Raw genomic sequence first — 19462 nt, forward strand, 5'->3', positions numbered from 1 at the left:
TGTTAGCAGCATGGTCCTGTTAGCAGCATGGTCCTGTTAGCAGCATAGTCCTGTTAGCAGTTTGATTTTGTTAGCAGCATAGTCCTGTTAGCAGCATGGTCCTGTTAGCAGTTTGATTTTGTTAGCAGCATGGTCCTGTTAGCAGCATGGTCCTTTTAGCAGCATAGTCCTGTTAGCAGTTTGATTTTGTTAGCAGCATAGTCCTGTTAGCAGCATGGTCCTGTTAGCAGCATGGTCCTGTTAGCAGTGTGGTGCCGTTGGCCACATTGTCCTGTTAGGCCCATGACCTCGTTTCGTCCAGCACCCAAAGTATGAAATTACTAATAAATCACAGCACAAAAATAGTCAGCCAATCCAAGCAATCAGTCAAAGCACACGATCAGGACAATCTGAAACACTGCTTGAGATTATCCTTGTGGGCACTCAGAACCAGTGTGTCTGGTTAGCTTAGTGAGATGCAACATATATGTAAATATGTACATATTTATATATGGAACACTTGCCCCCTCCAGGTCTGCCTGATGAAAAGGGCCGTGTCCAGATTCTCAACATCCACACAAGCAAGATGCGAAGCTTCAACCTCCTGGCTATAGACGTTGACGTCAAAGAGCTGGCTGCTGAGACAAAGAATTACAGCGGTGCTGAGCTGGAAGGGCTTGTCAGGGCGGCACAGTCCACCGCCATGAACCGACACATCAAGGTCACCTAGAGACATGTTCATAACAAAATCAAGGCCTAGCATTCCTTACATACATTTATACCATCTGCTGCTGTTCCTGTTAGCGTTGTAGACAAAGATCATGTACGATGAGAAGGGACAGAGTTATAAATGGAATATGCACAATCTCATGCCAGATTATGAACTCTTGTAAAAGGTTTTAATGCTCTGAGTATACAGTTAGAATGACTCATAGCTACTACCACATCAAATATTAGCCCATTATCTGGCTTATAGTCATTTTGGCTAAGCTCTATTAGCTGTGGCAACCATCTGAATTGGATTAAGTAGATATGCATCCAATGATTGCTTTATGAGTTTCTTTAAAATACATCCACTGGTTCGTGGGATATTTTGTTAACAGAAAGACTGCTAACTCCAAAAGTTAATGCCAAAATTTTATGACAAAACATGTAAATTGTATCGTTTGGAATACGAATTGTGAATAATTCTCAACTACTTCTGCACCAAGTTTTATATCAGTTTCTGCAAAACTAAATTAATTTTGTGTCGGTAATGTTGATTAGCTGTACCGATCATCTTGGAATCAGGTGACTCCAAACATTAACCCGTCGTGGATGTACACCCTATAGTTACTTTATGAAAGTTTCATTAAAGTCCGTCAATCTGTCATTTGATATTTTTCTAACAGATGGACAGAGCTAACTCCAATGGTCAATGACCATTGAGTTTTAAAAACAGAGCTCGCATGATCAGTTAACACATGAAACAAGTTGGGAATGACTCACAACCACTACCAAACCACAGTTTCTTTTAATTCTGTTCAGTGGTTCATGAAACATTTTGCTGTGAGCATGTTCAGCAAAAATGCAGAATGAATGCTAAATGACAGCAACTAAACAAAAGTAGTGTAACAAAGCTTATTTTCTTCAAAAGACTGAGCATCCAAATACAGTTTCTTTACTGTTTATTTGCTCATCTGCAGAAGACAATAAAGCAAACATGTCATTTGTCTTGTGTGTGTCCTGCACTTCTGGCTCCTACACATGCAAAAATACAGTCAATGTTACACTGTAGAATGGCTGCAAACCATCTGCAGTCATTACAGTCAACGACCACAAGAGGGCGCACTAAACTGAAAATGGTGCCAAACTAGCTTACAACTGGGACAATAAAACATCTATAAAACTTTTTTTTTCTTTTGTGGTCATAATGAAAAATAAAAGTCACAAGAACATTGTAAAATTGATATCAAACAACATGCCAAAAGATTTATTACTTAAATAGCTACATTTACAAAGATAAGAAGAAGAAATAAAAATAAAAAAACGCCAACATTTTCACACTACTTATCCTAACATTGCATGGAGGCAAATTGAGGTAGAGCTACCTACCAGGACAAAATGTATTACATCATTTCCACCTTTCACACATTTCAAAATAAAATACCTCAATAAGATAAAATTCACAAACGTATTATTAATACAGTAAACAATTCTAATAATTCTGAGTCGTGTCATCTGGACAGTTTCCTTTTTATAGACGTTTTCACCCTCTATCCGGAGGGCTTCATCCTCTGACTGAGGAAGCCCTCTGGATAGAGGGCGAAATGTCTCTATAAAAAAAGAAACTGTCCAGATGACCCGACTGAGAATTATTGAATTTGGTACTTGGATGATTGAGCATGAACTTTGGCTGACAGTAAACAAATATTTCAGAGTACATTTTAACTCCATTACACCAGCAAACACAAAGATATAAATAAAAATAAAAACTAAATATTTCAATGAATGCAACCTTTTTCAAATGTTAAAGAGATATTTATGTATTTCTATAAGGAAAACAATTGTAAAAACAAGCAAAAAGAATTAAATATATAAGTCGTAAACACCAAACGTCATAACCGTAACTATAAAATTATAAACTGCTAAACAATAATGCTGACTTGGTATTCACACAATTTTGTCCCAATAACATGACTGTTGTCTTTTGTTACTTTCCAGGCTACGTCTACGGTGGAGGTGGACATGGAGCGGGCAGAGAAGCTGCAAGTCACCAGAGATGACTTCTTTGGATCACTTAACAATGACATCAAACCTGTAAGCTGCTTTCAACATTCATATTGTGTGAATGTTGGAGGAAAATATTCTCTCTTTATCTGTTTATCAAAAGGAGCCACACTCGACGACAGGAGAAGAATTGTAACCGTTTTTTCCTTGCAAGGACCGATTTTTAAGACAGGTTACACAGATATACAGGAAGTGCACATGAAGCCCAGCCATGAGGATCTGCTGCGAGCCATCTGTGCAGCTTGTTTTTATCCACTTATCAGTTCAGCCGAGCTCACAGACTCAGAGGCGACCTTGGAGCGACAGCTGCACGCTGCAGATTCACCCTGCTCCTCATCCAGCTCTCCACTAACTCAAACATATGGTTCATGGGCAGCGTTAACTTTCTCAGCCATTTATAAATTTTGACCAAAAACTACAGTGAAAACATTTAAAACACTAAAATCAATGAAGAACGAGGTTATTCACTGCTTCTTTTCCACTTTATTTTTAGGCGTTTGGTACAAATCAAGAGGATTATTCCAGCTACATCATGAACGGTATCATCAAATGGGGCGACCCAGTTACTCACGTCCTGGATGATGGAGAGCTGCTCGTACAGCAGACCAAAAACAGCGATCGCACACCACTGGTGGCTGTGTTACTGGAGGGTAAGACAGTTCTAAATTCATTATTGTCTGCCACCAAAGGTAAAAGTCAGTCATTTTCTCTCTGTGCTCTCGGTGAAAGCAGACACATCCTCTTCTGCTCCATCTCCCAGCTTCCCTGCTTTGCTCTCTTGTCTTGTGAACCCTTCATAGAGCTTCTTTTTTTTTCTGCACACCTTCCTAATTTGATGGATTTAATCAGCTGGTCTCTCAACGAAATCGATCAACTTCTCCCGACAGGAAGTCAGGGTGAATGGAGGACCCTCTTACCTCGACGGAAACAAAATTGGATTCATGATGACAACTGGATTCTGCTGTTTGGGTTGATGAAATCTGGATTGTTTACAAATTCATGTGGAATGTGTCGAAGCTTGGCAGCACTCAGACTGAATTATGTGGAGCTGCGTCAGAGCTGAAGCAGGCTGATATCAGGACTGTGAACTTTCTGGCAGCATCCATGAATGGTTGGGAATAATCTTGGAGAAAGCTGTAAGCTTGACTTTCGGCGTAAATAATCAATTTGGCTGTTTGGAGTCACCATCAGAGAAATGTTCCAGTGAAACTTTAAAAGGCAGAAACAGCAATTTATGAGTTCTGCCTGACCCAAACTGAATCTGGACCTGGCCTTGAAGGTGGACTATCGCAATTCCTCCTGGGATGTTATGAAAAACAAAGACGCTCTGTCTGTCTCCTCACCCCCTCCCTTCTCCAAGGCCATGGACAGAACCTCAACCGAGCTGATGATAACAAACACCTCTTATCTGGACAATGGCTGAGGGAGGCTCTGGACTATGCTACAACCTTCCCTTAAGACCCAATGTCTTCACCGGCCTATATGTATCATGTCTATTTATGTTGCTTTGCTGTGGTAGGTTTTTTGATGCCTCAGACCGTGTACTGTCTAGGACATGGTGTGAGAGATTTTTTTATACCTTCTCTCCTCATGTTTTCTTCCCCTTTTTTCATCTAAGCCTAAGTGTATTCTGAAAAGGATAAGAGGCCGCGCTCTTAAAGAGCAGCAGCTATGTGCACTCAGCCCATCTTTTGGACAACTGTACAGACATACTCTCGTTGTATCTCGGTGCAATGATAATAAAGTTTATTCTGATTCTGACTCTAATGTGGCAGCTATGACTGAGTGGTTACAGCAGTCGTCCTCCATTGGAAGAGTTGGGGGTTCGATTCCACCAGCAGTCACATGAAGAAGTGACCCTGAGCAAGACACTGAACCCCTCAGTGCCTACAATGTGTGTCCCATCTGTGTTTGAACGTGATAAAGCACTGATAAGTCTTTATATAGATCTAGTAGAGTGCTGTATGAATGGGTAAAGGAGGGCACAGTTGTGTTGTAAAGAGCTTTGAGTGTCTTGATAAGATAGAAAGGTGCTGTATAAGTACAGTCCACTTACCATTTGTGATATAGATTATATACAAGCACCACAGCCACTCGGCAAAAGCCAACACAAAAGGGCTGTATCTCAGTCAGTAGTTGTTATGAGTCAACACATGCTTCAAATAGATCACGTGAGATTTTACAATATCCTACAAGATTGTGCAGAGCATCATTCAACACTTGCTCTTCTCAAGGGCGGATGTCTTCTCCTCTCCCTCTCCGCTTTGCTTTTGCTCTGTCCTGTCTATGAAACTGCTTTAGAGCCTCTCTTCTACAAATCTTCCAAATCATAACTATGGACTTGGATTTGGTCAGTTGGTCCCTCAACACAACTGGTAACATTTCTTTGAAGAGAAGACTGGCTTTAGGCGAGCCGATTTGCCCTGTTAGTACACACGCAGCTGGATATCTCATCGACTTTGAAGACTTGATGACGTGTCTATCTCTGCTGTCATCTGTGGATTTTAAGGATGCGTTTATAATTGTATTTATGATAACTGGTTCCTGCTTTTTGGATTTTTCTGGTTCCTGGTCTATCAACAAACAAGGAAGTCGTCGGCAGCAAATCTGGACCTGGTCAGGCTGCCTGCCTTATATGATGGCTTGGTTCGTGCCTCGAGCACCCAGACTTTTGGCAGAATGGATCAGATCTCGGGGATTATTCTCAGGCACATTCCGTTGGTATGGTCATTTAATTTGGACGTTTTGGAACCGAGTGGACTGACACAGACTCAAGGTAGAAGTCAGTAAAAGTTCTGCCTCTCCCCAAAACAATCATGTTCATCATGAATTCAGCTCCCTGACTGGCCTTGACAGGCCATCTTATCTCAACCCGCCTGGAAGTTTTGTAAATCTGATGCTCAGCTCCTTCCTCCCTTACTACTGAGGAATTGGACTTTTCAGAGGAGCCCAGCTGACTAAACATTCTGTCATCATTTCAGGACTCTGGATTCGTCTCTATTCGTCCTCTGCACCCCCCAAGTGTGCACAGATCTCTCCACAGGGAACTATTTGAACTGAGTGATTTTATCTGAACTCTGCAGTGCCTCTGTGTGTTGTCTCTGACTGTTCACCACTCTTACGCCCCCCCCCCCCCCCACACACACACACGTAATATTGGCATCATTATGTGCTCGTGTGAGAGATTTTTTTTTCCATTATCACACTGTTGACCTTCAAACAGAGGTTAAAAGCGTGTAAGGATTTATTTTTTTTTGTCTCCAAACCCTATGTGTCATTTTTCACCACTTTTATTGTCTGTCCAAACAGGTCTCACTTGTAAATGAGTCTTTGAGGATCAATGTGACTTATCTGTTTAAATAAAGGTTGAATAAATGAATCAGTGTCTCTACTTGGCTCAAAGGCCATGCCAAAAATGATGGTAAAAACGATATACAAAGTATGATAATAATGAATAATACTGTTTATTGTAATAGTTGCAGAAAAAGGGAATAATATTAAGGGCTATGTGAGTAAAAACAAAAATTACTTGACTTTAAAGCCAAAGGAAAGAGCCAAGGTGCCAGCAGGATGTCATAAGCTATTAGTTTAAAGCTGACATTAAAGACTGTGGGCAGTATGCGCTAGGCATTTTATTATTCAGAGCAAAGTATGAAGGAACAAAAGTGTTCTGATGCAGACTGTACGTTCACAGGCCCGCCACACTGTGGAAAGACGGCGTTGGCGGCTCAGATTGCAGAGGACTCTCAGTTCCCCTTCATTAAAATCTGCTCTCCAGACAAGATGATTGGACACTCAGAGATCTCCAAGTGCCAGGCAATCAAAAAAGTAAGGCTGCTTTCTGACTGTGGAGTTTGTCCGTGCAGTGCACGTTCAAATCTATCAATTTGTTCTATCTTTGTTCCAGATCTTTGATGATGCTTATAAGTCTCAGCTCAGCTGCGTGGTGGTGGATGACATTGAGCGTCTGCTGGACTACGTTCCAATTGGTCCTCGTTTCTCCAACCTGGTCCTTCAAGCTTTGCTGGTGCTGCTAAAAAAGCCTCCACCCAAGGTTAGAGCTCTCCTGTTGACATACCACGTCACTCGTTATACCATTCTGGTGTCAGCAGATGAAGTGTGCTGCGAAAATACTCTGAACCCTTGGTAATCGTTCTGTTTTGTTTCCTTACAACCTTCAGTTTCAAAAGATTTTTAATCTGATTACAAGTAATTATTCTAGAAAAATACTTAAGGTTATGGAAGTTAAATGAAAAGAAAAGCTGAGTGGTTAGAGCAGTCGTCCTCCAATGCAAGAGTTGGGAGTTCAATTCCACCAGCAGTCACACGGTGAAGTGTCCCTGGGCAAGACACTGAACCCCTCATTGACACTGATGTGTGTCCATCAGTGTATGAATGTGATAAAGCACTGATTAGTCTTTGTATATATCTAGTAGAGTGATGTATGAATGGGTAAATGAGGACACAGATTGTTGTAAAGAGCTTTGAGTATCTTGATGAGATAGAAAACGCTATAAGTACAGACCATTTACCATTTCTGTCAAAAGTCAAAAGATGAAATAAACAAAATCCATATTTATGAATCTAATTGCCAAATAATCTCATTATCTATACACCTGTTCTGATGGTCTCCAGTCTCAACACCAGTTCCACATCTCTAAGCTGTAAGGTTTCCCTTCAAGCGAGAAACGGCATGAAAATCAGTTAACTTTGAAATTTGTGGAAACTAACAGATCAAGGTTGGGTTATAGAAAGTATCCCAAACCCTAAACATCCCACAGATCCCAGTTAAATCCATTATTAGGAAATGAAAATATAAACCTGCCAAGAGAGGACTGTCCACAAAAACTCAGCCTGCACAAGGGGGGAATTCAGTAGAGAAGCAACCTCGAGACCAAAGACTGAGGTGTGGGATTAGGGTTCTGACCACTTGAAACTTCACACTTCTGTGTTTTGTGAAAGTGACTAGAAAGAGATATTGCAAATAAAATAAAAGGTAGTTTTGAATTTGCCAAAATGCTAACTGTAGACTCCCTAAACATGTGGAAGGAAGTGCTGTGGTCAAATAAGACCTAAATCAAAGTTTTTAGTATTGAGGGCAACATCGTCTATTGCAAACCTAACACCCATCATCAGGCTGTGGACACTATCCCATCAGTGAAGAGCAGTGGTCGCAATATCATGGTGTGGTAATGCTTTTCATTTGTAGGGAAGGAGAAATAGTTAAATGTCCTGGAATGGTCCAGTCAAAGTCCAGACCTTAACCCATCTAAGAACTATTAAATTGGTTTAAATATTGTTGGATACAAGGAACACCCATCCACCCTGATTGAGCTGCAGCAATTTTGTCAAGAATATGAACAAAAGGTCCAGAGGTTACATCGACCATGTTGTGGAAACACAAAGACACAAAGGATTGATTGTTGAGAGCTGAAAGGTTTGGTCAAAAACTTCATTGCCTTTTTAACATATCTCAAAAAGGAAACATAGTGGTCCTTTCCTGTTTCCATATTGTTTCCTGTATGTTGTCTTGCAGGGCCGTAAGCTGCTCATTATTGGCACCACCAGCAGGAAGGATGTTCTGCAGGAGATGGAGATGCTGGATGCCTTCAGTACCACCATTCACATCCCCAATATCTCTACTGGGGAGCAGCTAGTTGAAGCCTTAGAGGTATATTATACTCAACACTGGGTTTGTATGTGCTAACGTAATCTTCACATCTCCACTAACTTTGCTGTCTTTACAGCTGCTTGGGAGCTTCACAGATAAAGAGCGTGCCAGCATCGCACATCAGCTCAAAGGGAAGCGAGTCTGGATCGGCATCAAGAAACTCCTGGTGCTCATTGAGATGTCCCTGCAGGTATGGAAGATGAAGAAACGACCTCAGACAATAAAACTGATGAACCATGGTCGATATATTCAGGTCAATTCAGTTTATTTCTATAGCTCCAAGTTGCGACAGAAGTTGTCTCAGGTTGCTGTACAAAAACATTGACATACATAAAAAGCCAATTAGTAAAAAAGATTTATCTAGGCAGCCAGCAGACTCGTTGAATCTTCACTTCGTCACAGTCTCCCATTTTGAGCAAGCACAAAGGCAACAGTGGAAAGGAAAAACTCCCTTTTAACAAGAAGAAACCTCCAGCAGAACCAGGCCCAGGACGAGCGGCCATCTGCTTCGACCGGCTGAGTTTTAGAGGACAGGAAGGAGAGACAAACACAGAATGGCAGGTCCAGATGGACTTTCTACTGGAAGAAAGTCCACCACTTGTTCAAAGACAAAACATCTCTTCCAAAATATCATCATTTTGTAGGGATTACTGGAAGTAATAACTTTCTAATGCTTCCTTGTTCATCACCATTTCTATTTGGTAACTCATAGGTCCGTTACTTTATCTTGATGAATGAGGAAGCGTTAGAATTTTACTTCTAGTAATCCATATAATCCATTGTATATCTTTTTTCTTTTTTTAAAATTGTATTATATTTGTTGTTTGGATGAAATGAAATGAATAAATAAAACATACATACATACATACATACATACATATAAAATTATATTTTGAAAGGGCTGTTTTGCCTTTGGACACACAGTTTAGCTAGCCCAGCTGTTTCAAAGCAAACGTAATTAGCTGTGACTATATACGATATTTATTTGGTATATATATATATATATATATTTTGCATTAACATACTGAACCTTCAGCAAAAATACAAAAAAGCATATTTTATAAAATAGTGATTTGTTATTAGTATATGTTGCTTTGTAGCTTTGTTTGGACCATATGAGTGTTTGTTCTGCTGATCATCTTATAGACATACATTGATGTTACAGAAATATTTTCTGACGTACTCAACAAGGCCCAAAATAACTTTTGATAGTGACTGTACTACTTCTAAATGTTCTGCTTAATTTCCCTGTTTGTAGATGGATCCAGATTACAGAGTGACCAAGTTCCTGTCTCTGCTCAGAGACGAAGGAGCGTGAGTACAATCCCTTTACCCCAAGCTCATGACTTTTTATTACCTGCCAACATCCATCATTTTAAAACTCATCCTTTATTGCCATCTTTCTTTTAGAATGTGCTCTTTTCCTTGGAGTGACACTATTTTACTATGATCAAACACTTGACCATTGTTGCCATTTGTCACTTTAACAATGCAGACAAAGGCTTACAAAAGATGACCTTCAAACTAACTTCAACGACTTTATTTTGCAATCACCAGGTTGAATGAAGGTGATCAAATCCGAATTTAAAGGTGCTGATTGCTCATGCTGTTTACCGGTAAGATTAACAACAAAGTGATGAACCTAGAACTAGAATATCCTGTAGTTTAACTATTAGAATACCATTTATGTATGTTTCCCATGTGGTGTAGAACTGCAGTATCAAAGCATCAAGTCAACAGTTGTGGGGCTCTGTTGTGCAACTAGTTGGGTCAATCACTTCATTTTCTTAAGATAACTAGAACTTCCTGTAAATTCTCAGGGTTGAATAACTTTGCTGAAGTCTGCTAAAATTTGATACTGAGTTGTTAAAGCTAAAAAAGGCAGAACTCTAGCTAAAAGCCAAAAATAACAAAACACTAACTAAAAACTAAAATGATAAAAATACTAGTTAAAAGTAACAAAATACTAGGTAAAATCTAAAAGTAATAAAAAGCTATGTAAAAGTTAAAAATAGCAAATTGCTAGCTAAACGTAGCAAAACGCTAACTACAAGCTAAAAGTAGCAAAATTGTACCTTATAGCTAAATGAAGCAAAAAGGCTAAAGGCTAGCTAAAATCCAAAAGTATTCTAAGAAGACAAAAATATGTGTTCTAAATAAAATAGAAAAGACAATAGCATTTACAGAGTAATTAAAGAGATTTCAATGTATTTTGGGGTAAAACTATTTGTAAGTAAAGTAAAATCTTTTGAAAAGTACAAAAGATACAAAATTTGAAATTTTATCAAGTCGTTGCACCCACCTGACTAGGCTGAATGCTTTAATGTATTAATGGATAATTTTTTTTTTTTTTTCATTTGGCCTTTATTTATCCAGGTTAGTCTCATTGAGCCACGAGAACTCATTTTCAAGAGAGACCTGTTTAGGGAGCACATGGTGGGGTTAAGGGCCTTGCTCATGGGCCCAGAGTGGGGCGAATGAGGGTGGGGGCAAGTGTGGGTGTTTCACCTACCCCACCCACAATTTTTGATGTTGTCGGGGCCGGGGCGTGAACCGGCGATCTTCGGATCACAAGCCCACCTCTCTAACCTCTAATATATTGTCACTCACACCATGTGTTCCAACTACAGAGGTATCACACTCTTAAGCCTCCCTAGTAAGGTCTATTCAGGGGTTCTGGAGAGGAGGGTCCTTTGGATTCAGGAGGAGCAGTGCAGTTTTTGTCCTAGCTGTGGAACACTGGACCAGCTCTACACCCTCAGCAGGGTCCTGGAGGGTGTGTGGGAGTTTGCCCAACCAGTCTACATGTGCTTTGTGGACTTGGAGAAGGCATTTGACCGCGTCCCTCGGGGAAACATGTGGGGGGTACTCCGAGAGTATGGGGTACCAGGCCCTTTGATATGGGCTGTTAGGTCCCTGTATGACCGGTGTCAGAGCCTGGTCCGCATTGCCGACAGTAAGTCGGGCTCATTCCTGGTGAAATCTGGACTCCGCCAAGGTTGTCCTTTGTCACAATTCTGTTCATAACTTTTATGGACAGAATTTCTAGGCGCAGCCAAGATGTTGAGAGGATCTGTTTTGGTGGCCTTAGGATCACATCTCTGCTTTTTGCAGATGATGTGGTCCTATTGGCTTCATCAGGTCATGATCTACAGCTTTCACTGGAGCGGTTCGCAGCCGAATACGACGCGGCCGGGATGAAGATCAGTTCCTCCAAATCCGAGGCCATGGTCTTGAGCCGGAAAAGGGTAGAGTGCCCTCTCCAGGTCAGGGAGGAGGTCCTACCCCAAGTGGAGGAGTTCAAGTATCTTGGGGTCTTGTTCACAAATGAGGGAAAAATGGAGCAGGAGATTGATAGTCAGATAGGTGCGGCGTTGGCAGTGAAGCGGGCATTGTACCGGTCTGTCATGGTGAAGAAAGAGCTGAGTCAAAAGGCGAAGCTCTCAATTTACCGGTTGATCTATGTTCCTACTCTCATCTATGGTCATGAGCTTTGGGTTGTGCCCGAAAGTACGAGATCTCGGATACAAGTGGCCAAAATGAGTTTTCTCCGCAGGGTGTCTGGGCTCTCCATTAGAGATAGGGTGAGAAGCTCGGTCATCCAGGAGGGACTCAGAGTAGAGCCTCTGCTTCTCCACATCGAGAGGAGCCCGTTGAGGTGGCTCGGGCATCTGGTTAGGATGCCTCCTGGACGCCTCCCTGGTGAGATGTTCCAGGCACGTCCCACTGGGAGGAGACCCAGAGGAAGACCCAGGACACGATGGAGGGACTATGTTTTTCGGCTGGCCTGGGAACGCCTTGGGATTCCCCTGGAGGAGCTGGACCAAGTGGCTGGGGAGAGGGAAGTCTGGGCCACCCTACTTAGACTGCTACCCCCGCGACCCAACCCCAGATAAGCGGAATAAAATGGATGGATGGATGGATGGATGCTGCTCAAAGTGTGCAGAAGACGTTAAATTATTAAAAAAACATACAGAAAAATTAAAAATCAGTATAAAAAAATGTATGAATGAATCCAAAAAAGTGGATTTTTATTCTGAAGCTGAAGACCTTTCACTTCCTATACAGGAGTCTTTATCAATTCTAAAATGTCAGGAGGGTGTGGTGCTCCAAGCTTTTTTGCTCATTATGCCAATTTGTAAAAATAACGGTACATTTTCAAAATAGATCAATCCATACTAACAAATGCAGCACACCTGAACAAGTCAGAGGCAACAAAGTGCTCAGTGATGGGGCTTAGAATTCTGGAGATACATATTTCCAAGTTTTGACCATAATTGTTGCGCCACCTGTAGGTTGATGGATTTCTTTAGTATTATTTAGCAATTAGCACAGTTTATTTTTCATTTGAAAAGCTTCTGAATATCTCTGACAGTTTAGACTCTATACCTGATTTTGTGAGAAAAAAACAAATAATTGAGACACTATAGACCACGCCCACTTCTGCTTTAGAAATAATATCCTAGATGTATAAGCTCAGGGCTGTATCCTAAAGGTCTGTACTAAATATTTTAAAGATCCAATCAGCCTTATTTGCGGGAAATTTGCCTATGCACTAATGTTTATCAAATGTGGTCCAGAAACTCAAAATGAACTCATCTCACAGTAGTTTGAATTTCGATTTAATGAATAATATAGTTTTAATGTTTGACTAAATTTGTGTTTAGTTTGCTTGTTGCCCAAACTATTTGCCTAGATATAACTTTCATATTTTTTAAAAGAGAATTACTCTGTCTTCCAAACATCAAATCCATGTGGTGTCTAGATTTTAGATGGTGAGTTTTCTAGTGATCAAACTTAAATATTTAAAAACAGTCAAAGGTAGGTCTTTCAAATTTTGCGGCAGAAATGAGCATGGCCTATACCAAAATTTTACATCTTACGTTTTGATGTTAGAGGACCAAATGCAAAGTCTACAATTATAGCACCTCCTACAGGTAGACATGTCTGAGTACTCTTCTGTGCCGTACGTGCAGGCCATAATTATTACCTTGTATATATCATCTCAGGACGCCTTGCAGTTTGGGCCGCAGTATAACTTTTAGTGGTGTAAGTAAATTAACAATATATACATATTTTTTTTAATTTACCAGTAACTGTTGCAGAGTTTTATGCTCCGCTGGAAGCATGGATACTCTGCTGCTTTTCAGCTGCGTCGTCTTGCCTCCACGGGCTTGGACCGCTAATTAAATATAAAAGCATCATCATATCACTGCAGAAACTGTCACCACTTTTTTTTTTTTAAACATAACTATTTTTTGGTCATCATCATTATTCTAAAACATCATGACAAAGTTCCATGTTGCTTCTCATTTTGTTTTCTTTTTCTTTCATTGTATTTATTGTTCTTGTTATATGAACATTTCTTTATTTCTCTGTAAATCATTTTATATGCTGTTTGCATGTTATATTTTGACTACAATATTCTGAATGTCACTTGCACTTGGAGCAGTACTGCTCTTTAAGATAAGGTGTCACAAGCTGGTAGAACAATTTTATAAATTTACAATATGTCATTATTAGGGTTATCATTAGGGTGCCAAACATTTGCTGGCTGCTTTATTAGGCACAACCATTACCACACATGTGTAATCGACCAATCACATGGCAGCAATTTAGACAGATTTAGACATCTAGCCACACAACACAGATACCTGCATGATGAAGAGGACTTATTAAAGTTCAAACTAAGCATCAGAACAAGAAAGAAAGAAAGGGGGTTTAAATTAGAGCCCGACCAATATGAAAATTTTGGCTATCACCAATACCGATAGTGGGAGGGGGTTGCCCACAGATAACCGATATAATGACTGAAAATATTTGAGCTTTGTTCACCCCCAAGAATGTAAAAAAAAAGCGAGTGGAGGCGGGCTTGTTTCTTTAGCACAGCTGTTAGCAACCACGAAGCTAAGCTGATCAGAGCTATGCTATATGTAAACCTACAATAGGTTTACAAGTGGTGCACTGGTCATAAAAACAGTCGTTCTAACGTGCGTTCACATTTTCTATTCTCCACTATTCACCATAAAGTTATCAAGTGTGTTACATAAATATAAATTAAACAAAGAAACACCCTCCCCCGTTCTTTGTTTAAACAGTCACATATTGTGAAGTCCTAATTAGTATTGACCACAGCAGAGGTTTTTTTTTATTTGCAGAGAAGTAAAAATTCAGAAAAAATGCATTTCATTGAGGACAACAAAGAAAACATTACTAACACTGATATATATTTACCACATTAGATTTATTGTTATGGATTAAAGTCTTACATTAGCATTAGCTTATGCTAGGTTATCTAAACGTTAGCTTGCTAACTTGAGAGGCATGTAGCAAATGACAAGCAGGTTGGAGGTTTGAAGATAATTTATTATTGTTGATTTGTTTTACAGATCAGTTAAATAAACTTACCATGCTCTGTTCAGCCAAATACACTAGACAGTATTGCTCACTGCTTCGTCTGTCCGGAATCTGAAAGTGAAACTTAAGTGAACGACAATAACTTGAAAGTAGTCCTCATGTGCCCTCTGCCGGATACATTGTACAATTAAGGCTGGTTCCAGCATTTTAGGGGTGAAAATTAGAAGTGCTTATACCGGTGCCTCATGGGACAAATATCATGATACGATATGTCTTTAAACATGTCTTTAATTTAGAGGCCTAAATTATCGGCCCTACCAATATATTGGTCGGGCTCTAGTTTGAATGACATTTGGACCAACAGGTTTAATTGTTCCAGGGCTGCAATAGCACAATGCACTACGGTGTCGTGATCTCGTTATCTTGAGGCTGCAATTTCGTTTCCAGGTTGCGTTAGGAAAGACATACGGCATCAAACTCTTGCCAAATATTTCATGTAAGTTCACTCACTATAGCGAATACTGCAGAAGGGAGCAGCCTAAAGGAAAACAACAACAATCTAAAGTGATGGTTGAAGAAGTGGTTGTCAATGAAAAAATCTCAATAGATCAGATCAACCTGTCTGGCATCGACAGCCATGTTTCCATGTTAAAGTCACTTTAAATCCCTTTTTCTCTGTTCTGATGCTTTGGTTGAACTTCAGCAAGTTGTCATCTTTCATAGATATACTTAGTATTTTTAACCAAAGTTCAAAATACTGTGATTGAAAGAACACAGAGACAAAATGTAACAAAGTAAGTGGTTTATTTACAATGTATTGGGGGAGTGGCGGGTAAGAGAGGTGTGTAGGAGGTTCACATAAAACATTGATTTAGTTATAGGTACATTTGTCTTACTTTGTGACGTTTGCATGCCATGCATGAAGAGGGGAGAATGAAAAGATTCCAGAATCAGGGTGATATAAGAATTTCCAGGAGGTGGCGGGCTGGTTTGGAGAGTGGCAGGTTGGTCCAGAGGTAGAAAGGCTGTTTAACCAGTGGTTCTGTAGTAGGGTGAAGTTAGAGACTTTAAGGCAAGGATGTCCAATCCTAGTCTCCAAGGGCCACTATCCTGCAAGTTTTAGAGGTTTCTTTACTCTAACACACACAATTTGAATCAATCAGTGATTACCAGCATTTTGTAGAACTTGAAGAGGTAATTCAACATGGTGTGTTAGAGCAGAGAAACAGGTAAAACAGTGGAATAGCAGCCCTCAAGAACCAGGATTGGGCACCGCTAGGGTGAGGAGAGCAGGCGATTTGGATCCAGGCTCAAGGAGGTAAGGCACAAAAAGGCTGGGAGTCTCAGGAGGTAGTGGATCTAAGCTTGAGGAGAGGAGTCACAAAGAGGTATTAGTGTTTAATGTTCTAGTGAAAAGCTGTGGTCTATCTCAGCCTGATGTCCAGGCGTAGAGCTCACCAGCTGTCACTGGAAACAGCTAGTTTGAATATGCCCAACTACCTTTCTTTTTGAGGGTGGCTGTGGCTGAGTGGTTAGAGCGATCGTCCTCCAATGCAAGCGTTGGGGGTTTGATTCCACCAGCAGTCAATGCTGAAGTGTCCCTGGACAAGACACTGAACCCCTCATCGTCTCCAATGTGTGTCCCATCGGTGTATGAATGTGATAAAGCACTGATTAGTCTTTGTAGATATCTAGTAGAGTGCTGTATGAATGGATAAATGAGGGCACAGATTGTGTTGTAAAGCACTTTGAGTATCTTGATAAAATAGAAAGGTGCTATATAAGCACAGTACACTCCATTTACCATTCAGTTAGTGGAAAGAATAGTAGAAACAGACACTGGAATCCTCACCCAAGTCATCTTTACCATGTCAAGATGTCTACATGCATCCAGAGTTGCTACAATGTGATTGGATCATTAGATATTTATTTCAATAAGAAATTAAACACAAGTACTTAATAAAGTAGGTGAGTGTAAGTTGAGAATTGTCTCTAAAATGTTAGCCAATAAAATAATTTGCAAAGCTCTCTCATCACATTTTCTTATAGTCAAGTTAAAAACCTGGCAGCACAAGACACACACAGCTCACTAGTTGCTTGCAAATTCTCAGAATTCAATCAGACTGAAATTGAAAATTAGTAAATTTTTTCAAATGTTTGGGTTGCCAGTTAGCCTCTAATTGTCACAATGTGGTGAGATACTGGTTTCTGAAAGCTACTGTGTTGGAGTGGTGATGCAACACAACCTGTACATACCGGTACATTCAATTGCCTTCTTCCTCCAATTTTTTTCCTTTATACAGAGATCGAAGCTTATACGAATAAAGGAAGTTGACAAGAGCAAGAAAACATCTCACCATCTACAAGTTCACCTGCAGGCAACAATACAAAGAACAAAACAGAAGAAAAGTCCCTGTTTTCTGTCCCACCACAGATCAGTCTATAGTCTACCTTGATCCAAGAGAACTGAAAGTCCTTCGTATCTCTGCATGTTTCCACAGACTAAATGTCACTGTATCTCCTCTCTTCTTTTCCTCATCAACACCACCTACAGCACTTGTTAACATCAACATATCACAGCAAATTATTGGAAGTTGTACTGTTACAAATCTGTTATCTGTATGCAATAGATAACTGTAAAGAATACAGCGTTTTGTGCATTGTGCAAATAAAAAAGCAGTGTATGTTTTAGCTATACTGTTTGTTGTATCTGTTCCATATCTTTTGCCCTGCTAACAGTAGATAATGTTGTGAATCTTGTCAAGCAGAATAAACAGAACACACACAAAAAGTGAAAAAATCCAGTCAAGTAGTAAGATGTGAATCAATAAAAGGCTTTTTGTGAATATGTATTGGCTGTAAAAAGAAGCTGCTTTATGTATAAATGTAACCCCTTTAGACAAACAGTATGGAAACATTCTGTAAATATATATGTAGATATATAAATTACAGTATATCATTAAAAAAAATCATAGTTTATCAGTATGATCTTCCTCGCCGTGGCTCTGCAGATGTTGACTTTACCTTGTTAATGTGGTAGTGAAAGTAAATTATGGATCGTTGATCAGTCTGTTGGCGTTGCACACAATACAGTTCTTTGGTTCATTGTTGGCATTTGTGAGGAGCTCCATGTGCGTGTCCGGTGTGTGAGTGTGAGAGCGTGTGTAAAGGGGTGGAGTCATGGGAGCATGTGTGTGTCACTTTGTGGACCTTAATGTGTTTAAATGACAGGTTGTTAATTTGTGTTTTATCTCTCTTCTTTATGTGTTCAAAGCTAAAAAAAAATAAAATCCAAAGTTCTTCTTTTATTCTGACCATTGACAAAGTGTGTATGTGTGTGTGTGTACAATGTGCAGATGTATCATGCAATAAAAAGCACATACGCACATAAACTGAAGTGTTTGCTTAGTTGTCTGTTTTGTTTGTACAGTATTTTTTTTCTTTTCATTCATTCAGCCTTTATTTATACAGGTTAGTCTCACTGAGTCACGAGGACTCATTTACAAGAGTTGTTTTAAACAAAAACCATAATGAGGTAAAGACAACTATAAACATTCATATGAAAGCATATAAAATGAAAAGTATATAAAAGAAGTGATATAAAACAAAATAAATAAGATGCTACACTATAAAATGGTGTAAGATACTAAAAACAGCCTGCATTGATTTTTGCATTGAACTTAACAGTTGTTTAAAATCCTTTAGCGAGGTCAAGGTCAAGAGCTTCAGACCTTTTTGCAAGGTGTTCCAGGAAACAGGAGCGGAGTAAGAAAAGACCTTTTGCCAAGTTCGGTCCGCACTGAGGGGACGCTGCAGGTAATGATGTCTTGGGAGCGCACGCTGTAGCTGAACTGACGATGTGACATGTAGAAGATGTATGATATTTTACTCCATATAGCTTTCAATGAAAATGTATGGATATTTTTACTATTTCACATGCTTTTATAATAACATAATATTTTAAAGCTAAACTGAATACTCAAAACATTTTTAGTCATTTAGATCAATATCAAAAGAACTGTGAGATTTAAAGTGAGTTCAAAAATCATTCACCTCCTTGGTAATCTCTAATCTGTTGCCTTAAAACCTGGATTTTAAAATGAATCACGGGGGACTGAGTCATTTATTTATACAACCATTGGTGTCAGAGGCATATTTAATAGGAGTGGGGGGAGGAACAGACTGGTGAGGGGGCGGGGGTGTCTGGAAGTCCTCCCCCCAGAAATTGTTGAATAAAGTAGATGCCATTTCCTGCATTCTGGTGTATTTTAACGGGATGTCAAATAGCTACGTTTACCTACACAAGTAAACACTTGATTCAATAAATATTTTAGAGTGTCCAGCACAACCAGAAGTAGCCTGACCAACAGCTCTCCTTGTGTGAATAGAGCATGCTCCACTTCTCACGTTCCCCACCCTCACCCCCGGTCGACAATTACCGACACTAACGTAGCACTAAGCTAGTGGTGCACAATACAGACGTGCTAGCTAATATGATGTAGACGTAACGCTCCACTTCTTTCATGCATCCTAACCCCCCCACCACCAAGTCAACAACTGCCGGCATAAACAACGTGGCACTAAAAGTTAGCGCACAACACGGAGGTGTCTCTTCCCCCGCCCAGCCAACAAAAAACCCCAAAGAGTTGAGCTCCCTACCAAGCCAAGTTACCTCGGGGAAACACT

The 19462-nt window shown here is 40.0% G+C and overlaps 1 protein-coding gene across 2 annotated transcripts in view; it reads left to right on the forward strand.

The window, feature by feature from the left end:
* Positions 1-18159, forward strand: part of nsfa (N-ethylmaleimide-sensitive factor a) — a 64662-nt gene extending 46503 nt beyond the window's left edge. Inside the window, exons 12-21 of one of the 2 annotated variants that reach the window (XM_037688816.1) lie at positions 513-700; positions 2683-2778; positions 3242-3398; positions 6443-6576; positions 6656-6802; positions 8285-8419; positions 8496-8609; positions 9678-9733; positions 9977-10035; positions 17080-18159. In XM_037688816.1, coding sequence (XP_037544744.1) covers positions 513-700; positions 2683-2778; positions 3242-3398; positions 6443-6576; positions 6656-6802; positions 8285-8419; positions 8496-8609; positions 9678-9733; positions 9977-10007 — 1058 coding nt within the window. In that variant the 3' untranslated portion in view covers positions 10008-10035; positions 17080-18159. The remainder of the gene's footprint in view (positions 1-512; positions 701-2682; positions 2779-3241; positions 3399-6442; positions 6577-6655; positions 6803-8284; positions 8420-8495; positions 8610-9677; positions 9734-9976; positions 10036-17079) is intronic. The other variant, XM_037688817.1, reaches the window with a different exon arrangement.
* Positions 18160-19462: the final 1303 nt, after the last annotated feature.

Source organism: Nematolebias whitei, chromosome 15, assembly GCF_014905685.2.
Source record: "Nematolebias whitei isolate Nwh7 chromosome 15, NemWhi1, whole genome shotgun sequence".
In the NCBI taxonomy this organism is placed as follows: domain Eukaryota; kingdom Metazoa; phylum Chordata; class Actinopteri; order Cyprinodontiformes; family Rivulidae; genus Nematolebias; species Nematolebias whitei.